Source organism: Carassius gibelio, chromosome B5 (assembly GCF_023724105.1).
Source record: "Carassius gibelio isolate Cgi1373 ecotype wild population from Czech Republic chromosome B5, carGib1.2-hapl.c, whole genome shotgun sequence".
Lineage (NCBI taxonomy): Eukaryota > Metazoa > Chordata > Actinopteri > Cypriniformes > Cyprinidae > Carassius > Carassius gibelio.
The window spans coordinates 19,930,742-19,941,516 of NC_068400.1; the positions used below are offsets into that span (position 1 = coordinate 19,930,742).

The 10,775-nt window shown below is 35.9% G+C and overlaps 1 protein-coding gene across 1 annotated transcript; it reads right to left on the reverse strand.

Moving 5' to 3' along the window:
- Nucleotides 1-2,760: 2,760 nt before the first annotated feature.
- Nucleotides 2,761-10,325, reverse strand: gnaq (guanine nucleotide binding protein (G protein), q polypeptide). Its single transcript, XM_052556393.1, has 7 exons — nt 9,516-10,325; nt 8,044-8,228; nt 6,950-7,104; nt 5,300-5,428; nt 5,024-5,153; nt 4,149-4,302; nt 2,761-3,934 (listed from the first exon to the last, which is right to left on the reverse strand). The coding sequence occupies exons 1-7, from the start codon at nt 9,649-9,651 to the stop codon at nt 3,744-3,746; spliced, it is 1,080 nt and encodes a 359-aa protein (XP_052412353.1). The 5' UTR covers nt 9,652-10,325; the 3' UTR covers nt 2,761-3,743.
- Between the last annotated feature and the right edge of the window lie 450 nt (nt 10,326-10,775).

Consider the following 10,775-nt stretch of genomic DNA (forward strand, 5'->3'; position numbering starts at 1 on the left):
CACGCTTGACTGAGGGGATATCCACATACCCCTTAACCACCCGGCTGTTAAACTGTAGTGAGGACAGAGAGGCACTAGCTCTATTTCTTGCAGAAAAAGGTACCTCCAAGTCTTAGTATTCTTTTCATGAAGACAGAAGGCCGTCTTTAATAGATGCCACATCACTCATGGAGATCTTTTAGAACTTGCTCTTTTAACTAGAAAATACAAAAAATGTCTGAACCAATTTAAGAGCAACAATTTAATTGAGGTTCAACAAATAAAAAACAGATGCAATACGGATAAACAAAAAGTTTGGCTTATTGAATATCAGGTCCCTTTCTATGAAAGCACTTTTTGTAAATGATATGATCACTGATCATAACCTAGATGTGCTCTGTTAGACAGAAACCTGGCTAAAACCTGAAGATTACATTATTTTAATTGAGTCTACCCCCCAAGATTACTGTTATAAACATGAGCCATGTCCAAATTTTCAAATGTACAAGTTTTCAATATTTCTCAGAGGGTGGGCTTCAAGCATAACTCGTTTGAAGTAATGGTGCTTCATATAACATTATCCAGAGAAATAAGTGTTAATGATAAGTCCCCTGTGATGTTTGTACTGGCTACTGTATACAGCCCACCAGGGCACCATACATATTTTATTAAAGATTTTGCTGATTTTATATCTGAGTTAGTGCAGTCGGTTCCATGTGTTGTGATTCCCCTTTTTGGGCAATCCCACGTGCGTATGACCACAGTAAGTCTCTCCACAGCATATGTCTTTCCCTTGGCAAGGCCCTTGCCAGCTCTGTCGTTGAAACTTCCACCCTGCGGGCTGTGTACCTCAGAGTTCTTATGTATCACCACCTTGGTGGATACCAGCCTTCTGTAAGTCCTCCCACGTCCAGCTGGAATATGTGTATTCTGTGTAAGCTATAGGCCCTCACTCGTGCTGGCCTCGCGACAGGGTGCTATCACTCACATGTGGTGTTTTTTAATGGACCCCATTTGTAACGTCAAACGTGACCGACTGAAAGGGAATGTCTTGGTTACGTACGTTACTCTCATTCCCTGAAGGAGGGAACGGAGACGTTATGTCCCCTTGCCACATCACTGTTCCGCTGAACGGCCGGGTCACTGGCTGGGGTTACATAAGTAACCAAGACGTTATTTTAACCCCACCAGTTGGGTTATTCTGTTTAACCCAGCATGCTGGGTTGCTTTTTTAATGGCTTAAAATTACTACATTGCTAGGCTAAAATGAACCCAAATTAAGCTATATAGGTAAATTATCTGTTTTATAATTTCAACACTTTGTGTGGTTGTTTAATGTCTCGGTCCACCACAGCGCTCCAGAAGGCTATAATGACAGCACTAGTGTGAGGGCATGTGATATTGTTTGAATAAATATATTGCTTTCAGAAAGCTATTTTACTGAAACATTAAAACAGACATAACATTCACATACCTCACAAATGTTCATGTACGTGGAGGGCTGCTCATCAAAGGGTTAGTTCACCAAAAAAAAATTTAATGGTCATAATTTACTCTCCCCCGTGTTATTCCAGAGCCATACGAACTCTGCTAATTTTGGGACACAAATAAATATATTTAATATTCTCTTAATTTTTGTCTATTGCTAGTCTGGGAAACCAATATTTTCTTTTGAGCATACATGTTTGCTATCATATAATTTAAGATTTAATCATATATAAATATAGGAATTAATTACTTCTACAATAACTCTGTATTTATGAGGCTTGAAAATATTATCTAGACTCTCAATGGATTAACAAAATTATGAGAAAATTTTAAATATATTCATTTGTGTTATAAAGACAGTAAAAAGTCGTATAGGTTTGGAATGACAGGAGGGCAAGTAAATTATTTTTATGTGTGAACTTTTCCTTTAAGAGAGGTCCAAGAATGATGACTCTCCAAATCAGACAACTCCAAAGTCGGTTTGAGTTCTGCAATGAAAAACACAGACTTCAATGATTTTCATGAAATATGAGCATCACACTGTTGTTGCATCAAAATGTGCAGTAAACAGGTAGGAGACAACAGAAACATTTATTTTTTTTAAATAACTTACACAAATCTAAAAAGAATGATGCTCTCCTATGTCTCTGCCTGTAACATCTACAAAAAAAAAAAAAAAAAACATTTTACTCTCAGTAAAAAAAAAAAAAAAAAAACACATAACATGATATTATGAAGTTCACTTGCCTTAAACTGTCTTTCCCTCTCTCCCAAAGACACTGAGAAAATTGCCTCCTCCTCACACAAGCAGGCTTCTGTGTCCTCAACTCCAAAGTTAGTCTGAGTTCTTAATTTTCAACAATAGAATGTACTATTTTATTTTACTTTAATAAAATGTTTTGCTTAAAACCTTTCTTAAAAACAAATGCCACTTAGTTTCACATGTAGTTTATTGCAATTTTAAGTACTTTTTGGCCCACTGTGTTTTTTTTTTTTTTACATTTGGACAACAAATATTATACACTTCTCTCTAAAATAGCAGATTTTATTGCAAAAAAAAAAAAAAAAAAAAAACCTTTCCAGTGATAACCCAAAATCCAGCAATGTCCAAACTACCATGTCAGCTTCACCCTCCAACAAAAGTTTCAGAGGATCACAACAGAAATTTGGTCGTTTACTCTTGGCTAAACACAAAACATTCATTTGTTTCACACGTGTCTAACACTTTACAAGTATTGTAACTGTACAGAAACTGTTAACTGTATCTTTATTGTCTTTAAAAACAACTGCAAATATTGACCGAAGCTTTATTACACCACACTTACCACACTGTCAATTCAGTACAACACCAGTAAGAGCATCACTGCCTCACAGAGAACATCGGTTGGGTAATTTATTGCGAAAAAATCTAAATGTATGCAAGTGTTACAGAAAATCTCTGAATGGTACATTTGCAGTTTAAGATAAGGATGCACAGGAATAGGCTCTCTTGGCACATCGTTCAGGCTTGATGTAACAGAACACTGTTCATCTTAACGGATCAGGTCATGAACAGCAGATGTACAATAATCTGTTCCAAGGACACGAGAAATACATGCGAAGAGCTGTAATGGTATAAAAACTAATGATACTGGCAAGGGCAACTTATTGCCTGTGGTATGATTATTAGTTTGGCAATATATAAAACAATCACATTAGAAGAATTTGGCACTTTTAATGTAAATGTTCATGTAAACTAGCTTCTATATTCTTCATCAATGCATGTGGCTTGGAAATGAGAAAAGACCCTTATATACTAAGCTTGCCCTGACTCTTATAAATAAATAAAAAATACCACGTTACAATACCATGTAAGTACTTTCATTGCTTTCTAAAGACCTCACCATACAGAATAACTAATATGTCCAAGTTGCAGAAATCTACATAACATTTATAGCAAACAGTTTAATGAATACAACTTGAAACCAAAAATAACCTATTACAGAATAAACCTTAATAGAAATATCAATAACAATGGTTTTCATTCAAATGGAATCATAACATTCGAGTTGAACCCTATGAAGTAGCTCCGAGGTGCAAATAAATAATGACGAAGCAGTGAGCAGCTTGTGTTACAGACAGAAAACTTGTGTGTCCAATTTCAGAGCAGAATCAGCGCGCTGCTCAAACGGTAAAAGCAGATTTTAGTGGATCACAGCATTACGGCAGACTTTAGCTGCAGACTGACGAGTCTTTTAACGGGGCAAGACAATGACAAAACCGTCACCGGCCGTTGTTCAGACTAGATTGTATTCCTTCAGTGTGAGCTGCAAGATGGTGTCTTTGACAGCAGCGAACACGAATCGGATGTTTTCTGTGTCAGTGGCGCAGGTGAAATGAGAGTAAATGATTTTTTCGGAGTCTGGATTCAGGTCGACAAACATCTTCAGGATGAACTCCCGTGCTGCTTGAGCGTCTCTCTGGGGTCCTACGAGAGAAAAAATAGATCGATTTTGATTAGCTCAGTCGTCCTGAAACTAATCAGCGATTTACTTAAAATAACTTTTAACCTGAAGTATGAACAACAATACAGCGATGCTTGAAAGACCATCAGTCCGATAAACACATCCTGACTGATCATCTTTTACAAATCTCACAGAATAATCTGGAAAAACAACACATCACAATATTTTCAAACTTACCATCATATTCAGGAAAGTAATCTACAAGATGTGAAAACAATATTTTCTCTTCCAAAAGGTCTTTTTTGTTCAGAAAAAGAATAACTGATGAATTCTGGAACCAGGGGTATGTTATTATCGTCCTGAACAATGCTTTGCTTTCCTCCATTCGATTCTGTGGGGTAAAATAACAAAACAGGGCCATTTCAGTGGTTATTTGAGAACTGCTTTACTACAGCAATCAACACTAACATTCAATTCCCTGCTTCTGACTATTTCAGAAAAAAATTAAATAAAATAAATAGTCGTTTCATTCAAACACTGCCAAAGTCAGCATTTGAAGTCAAGAATGGAAAAGACAGTTTTTATGGGGCCATTTAATGACTATAAAAATGACAAGCAGTATAGCCATTAAGTAAGATAATATTAAATGTATTATCCAAAATTAGTTATTTAAAACACAAAATTATAATATTTCTGGCTTTGTTTCATCACGTCAAAAAGGTCTCTTGCATGTCAGTTAATCCGCAATGACTACTGAGGATTAATATATATATATAATATTATTATTATCATTATTATTACTAATATTTTAATACTGCTTCATTAGTTTTATCCAAAAAAAAGAAAACATTTAAAGATTATGCCACAAAGTTAAAAGTATTTCCCCAAGAAATTTACACTTTTAAACAGGACTTTTACTTTGCTAAAATCTTGATTGTAGGATTGTTTACCCTAATAAATAAACAAATAAATTAATAAAATGTTAATTCGTAAAAATAAATTTGTCTGTGTTGAAAAGCATATGCATCAAGGCATCACGCAAAATAGAAATTCTGCAAACGTTTAAAGTGATTAGTAACGACTTTGGTTGCCTCTGCTGGTAGTCCATTTACCTCATTGTCAGACTCAACCAGAACTTGGTCGTATTCACTGAGCGCTACCAGGAACATGATGGAGGTGACGTTTTCAAAGCAGTGGATCCACTTCCTCCTTTCTGACCGCTGCCCCCCTACATCTACCATCCTGATGGAGCAGGACAAGTCATCAGATTGAAAGGTCATACACTAACAATCTGGCATCTGAACACTGGGTTGAATTGTATGAACGGAGCATTTCTTATCAATGTGGTACTAGATGAACTAGAAGAGTAACTATAAGAGAAGATTTACCTGAATATGACACTCTGTAGGTCAAAGGGGTATTCAATGATCCCTGTCGTGGGGACTCTAACCCTGAGCACATCTTGCTGGGTTGGAACATAGGAAGGTTCGGCAATGCGATCCAGTGAGTTTAGATAACTGTGGACAAACAGTGAACATTTCACAGTTCTGAAGCATCTCTATGATTCATTGGGTGAAACCAGAGTTGCATTTTACTTCAAAACAAAAATGAACAAATGTACTTTATGTACAGGAAGCATATTTTTGTAACATTCGTTTTTTTTGCATTGAGATAATATTTTCAAGCTTATGTGTGTATATATATATATATATATGTGTGTGTGTGTGTGAGTGTGTGTGTGTGTTAAAGTACTTAAATATCATTGCTTTTTTGTTGTTGTTTTTGATTGCTTCCACTGTCTTCATCTGTAAGTCGCTTTGGATAAAAGCGTCTGCTAAATGAATAAATGTAAATGTAAATATATATATATTATGTATATATATATATATATATATAACACTACTATTCAAAAAATTGCAATCAGAACTACTTTTAATGATTTTTAAAGGAGTTTTTTATGCTTATCAAAGCTGCATTTATTTGATGAAAAATGCAGGAAAAAATGTAATATTGTGAAATATTATGATGTGAAATAATGTTTTTCTTTTTTAATATTACATTAAAATTAATTTATTTCTGCGATGCAAAGCCGAATTTTCAGCATCATTACTCCAGTCTTCAGTGTCACATCATCCTTCGGCAATCATTCTAATATGCTGATTTATTATCGGTGTTGGAAATATTTATATTAGTGCTAGCAAACGATTAATTAAGATTAACCGCATCCAAAATAAAAGTTTTTGTTTACATAATATATATGTGTGTTCTGTGTATGTTTATTATTTATATGTTTACACATGTATGTATTTAAGAAAAATAAGCTATGTTTATATTTTACATTTAAATATTTTCTAAATATATACTGTACACATACAAAACTTTATGTAAACAAAATGTGATTAATCAATTTATAGCACTAATATATATTCAGCTGACTGATATATTAATGACAACAAATATAAATCCTAAGGTAACTCATTATGTAGATAATAAAATAATATAAAATAATCTAAACATTTCGTATGGAAGCTCATAGTTACTCTGTATTTTGACATGTTGGTTTAGCATTTAGTTGCATATGCAAACACTAACTTTACTACTGTTTGTCAGACATAAATTATGAGGAAATATATTGCTCAGAAAGTATTAACTTTGTAACAAATATTGACATAGCAATAGTATAGAGCTACTAATATTTATTTGAATATCATGGCTCAGATCATTTGATCCTGGCTGAATTGATGAAAAATGTTTTGATGAAAATTTAAGACGGCAGACTTTGGTGTTTTGGCCAATCTGACCGCAGTGTGAGAGACATTGTTGAGATATTTTCTGAAACTCTAGAAGACACATGTTAGATTATTTGACTTTTTCAAAAGAGAAAATTCAGAGAAGCAGAAGTCTTCAATAAAAGCCCCATTCCTTCTGCATTTAATTTCATTGCTGTTTAAGAGAAGGCACATTAGAGCTTAATTTCATTGTGTTTCTTCTTTCTTATGGAAGGTTTCTTTCTTATGGAAGGCTTAAGATGCACTCACTATTTTGTGGAATCGGAGAGCTGGTATTCTCTCCTCCGGTCATAACACTCCTGAATTCCTGGGTCATTCCATAAACTCCTGATGGCATCTACATAGGGATTGACGAATAAAAAGACCTTCTCTACATCCACTTCTCTGACAATGTTTGCATTGGCCTGTGAGGAGAAAAGTAGTGCAATTAAAAGAGTGTTAAAAGCTGATGCTTCAGCCAATGCAGTGTTGCCAAATGGTTTTCCAATGGCATTAGGCTACTTTTATAAAGCTGTCACAGGTTGATTTTTAGTCTGCAGGTTGAAGTGAAATCCTCTGTCCTGGGTAAAGCATTTATGACAAAGTGGAACACACTGAAAGGAGATTTTGACTGGTTGAAATGCGAATTTAGAGTGATTTTGATTTTGTAATTTTCCCCAGAACACCATTGGGCTAATTTTGAGTACCAGTTGAATGAGTTTTGTTACACAGACCTGGCAACCCTGAGCCAATGGGACACAATCAAAAGTTAATGTTGAGTCACGTTCCTAGCCTATTATACATAACCTGGTTACAACTTTATTGACCCATTTTACTTAAAACTCAAATTTGTTTAAGTTCTCCATCTCACTATACCTGACCCAATAAGACAGAACTTGATTGAGGCTGAGTTCCAAAATATTTCAACTACGCACAATGGAAAATAGGTTTGTCTTTGGGGGCATCTACAAATGGAAAAGAAAACGAGAAAAATGGCACATTTCTGAAAGGCAGTAAAATGGTATAATTAATTTCATAGCTTGGAGGGGTAATTGTGTTTCAGCCTAGGCAACATGATTAGCCAAATTCATTGAATCGGTCTCAGGGTATTTGACTCAATGTTTGACCTACTTCATGGCAAAGTTATCGGAGTATCTGAGTGACACTTGATCTGATACACTGAGCCATGACTCTGAAGCAGACAATGCAATCTGAGTCTAACTTGCAACATTCCCCTGATTCTACAGAAGTTGCAAACATGCCACACTCTAGCATTTGTAGCACCGATAACATTAATAAAAAATGCATAAAAAATCAATAGAAACATCAGATTAAGAGTGATTGGGTAAGACAAATTACTGTACCTTATTATGTTCATATTTGTAGTGGATCTGGAGAGCATCCATTGCCCATATCATGGCCTGCAACGATGTAAAGATGTTTTGGTAGACCAGCTTGGTAAAGCCTCTCCTGTCCTCTTCTGAGTAGCCTGAGCCATGAATGATCCTCATCTGTTTAATAAAGGTGCTTTTCCCACTCTCTCCAGTTCCTGAAAGCAGAAGCATGTGAATAGTGAAGGGTTAGCAGTGGAAAATCTGGAAAAATGGTTGGTTTGGAAGATCCTTGAATGGCAGCGATTCACAGATTCACTTGAATCATTAGTCCAGATGAGTTCCCATTAAGTACACATGCAGCATTTTATGTTCATAGAGTCTACTTTGAGTAAAAAAAAAAAAAAAAAAATTACCCCTTTACAAAGTGCTATGTCGGTCAGATTAGTTTTTAGACGCAGTCCTAACATAGTGTCTATGTTTATGCTACTGGCCCCAGTTTCGACCAGGTAATGATGAGTTTAGACTAGTTAAAAAAACACACACAAAAAACGGCCACGTTTCAGCGGTTAGAGTTGAACAAAATTTTTCAACAGAGATGTCTCTATCTTCCTTGTTCTGTCACTGGGTGACTCTTAAGACATTGTATGTATAAACAAATCTTTTTCTTTTATATTATAATAATAGTATGCTATATTTCCAATAGGCTGAATGTAGAAGGCAACTAATGTAATATTTAATCAAAAGAGTGAATCGTAAATGTTTTTGTGAATGGACAAAATGAACAAAACTGAATTAAAAGAATTGAATGGTGAATCACATGTGACCCTGGACCACAAAACATAAATACCATAGTACAATACACCATAGTATATTTGAAGAAATAGCCAACATTGTGTGGGTCAAAATGATCAATTTTACTTTTATGCTAAAAATCATTAGGATATCAAGTAAAGATCATGATCCATTTAGATATTTAGTACATTTTCTACCGTACATATATCAAAACTTAATTTCTGATTATTAATATGCATTGCTAAGAACTTTTTTTTTTTTTTACCCTCAGATTCCAGATTTTCAAATAGCTGCATTTCGGCCAAATACTGTCCTATCCTAACATACCACTCCTCAATGGAAATCTTATTTGTTCAGCTTTCGGATCTCAGTTTTTAAAAAACTGTCCCTTCTGGCTGGTTTTGTGGTCCAGAGTCCCATATAATAAAGGCATCACATTTTGTAAGCACACCTGCAACAGATGTCCCACCTGTCGAGCTTATATGAATCTAAATAACGAGGGCTGATCTTTTCTTTGCAGAAACACAGACGTGCAGTGGTGAGAGACACTGAATCAGTTACCTACGTAACGTTACGCATTATATTTTAATGAATTAATTCATAATTTTTATTTTCAGATGCCCCATGTGTAAAACTAAAACTCTTTGCAATTTTTTACGCCTTGACACATATACGAAAGTTTGGTAGAGTGACACGAAAGCACCTCGTACCTAGCAGAAGCAGTTTGAGCTCGCGCCGAGCCTCTTTCTTGTCGCGTCGGAGCTGCCGCTCGATCTCGTCGTTGATCCGTCGCGCTTCTTTCGCCTCCTCGCTGAGGCAGCACGCCATGATGTTGTCCAGCGTCATGATTCTCCGCGGCAATTTACAGTTTGGAGCTTTTCAGCAATTCCATCGAAAGAACATCAGCACCGACTCTAATGCAACCGTTTAGATAAAGCCAGAGAAAGAGATTCCCTGCCGCGCTGAGGAGACAATCCAAACCATAAATCGTCATTTATAACCCTAATGTTTCTGCAGCGGATGGAAAACGAAAGTCAAATATTACAGAAACCGTATTCAAAATGTAACAGTGGCTGAAATCCTGATGCGGTTTATCTGTTTTAAATCACTGAGAAAAACAGCAGATCCTTTGTATTTAATAACTCCACTACACACTGTTTTTATATTTGACGTTCAATACTGAAAGTCAATACAACGCAGTAACGTTAGTTCCTCTTTAGACCGTACGAAAGTCTCCTGTCCGTGAACTTGTGGTTGGGAATATTTGCATGAATGGTGTTGCCCCCGTGTTAAAGTCTCCACTCCGGGCGTGGTTTCGCTGCATATGGCCGACAATTCCCTGGAAAACCGTTTTTCCACATAGTAAACAAACACTACATCACTCTCGTACCACGGACAGTCAAGAGTCCACGCGTCTGACGAGATTTTATAAGTTAGTCCATTGAGGTCTACACTCCTGTTGATTTAAATCCCGGTTTGAATAGGCTCGTTTTTGACTCTCGGTTCTTACGTTTGCGAGAACGAATCGTTCTTTTGAACCGGCTTTTTAACGATTCGGAAGAACCGATTAACACGCGTTTGTGAATCAGTATGTTAGAACTATGTTAGTTAACTGCTGGACGGGGATGGTTCGTGCTTTCAAAATATGTACATTTTATATGTAATTATATGTTAGTTACCTAGATATTATTTAGCTACAGAAGTGATTATTAAAATGAGCTGAACTATACTGGTGAGATTCAAATGAACCGGTGTTTGAACCGACTCGCTTAAATGATTCGGAACTGTCTACTAATAATGTTCATTAAAGGCAGCAGCATCCTCCACTCCCTGTTGTGTGACGCGCCGAATTGAGGAGGAGCAGCTGGTCAAAAATAATGAAATTGTTCAGACTTAAAACATTGGACCAGTCTCTAGCCTAAATGATCCTTATGAAAATTTTCTTGCCGGATACTAGCATAATAATGTTT

What these genes read in the sequence shown, in the direction of transcription:
- gnaq (XM_052556393.1), bottom strand. Translation starts at nt 9,651, where the DNA reads ATGACGCTGGACAACATCATGGCGTGCTGCCTCAGCGAGGAGGCGAAA. An exon ending in CTCTCCGATTCCACAAAATA is followed by an intron (nt 5,429 to 6,949) that starts GTGAGTGCATCT and finishes GTTTGTCCACAG; the next exon opens with TTATCTAAACTCACTGGATC. An exon ending in TTACTTTCCTGAATATGATG is followed by an intron (nt 3,935 to 4,148) that starts GTAAGTTTGAAA and finishes TTTCTCTCGTAG; the next exon opens with GACCCCAGAGAGACGCTCAA.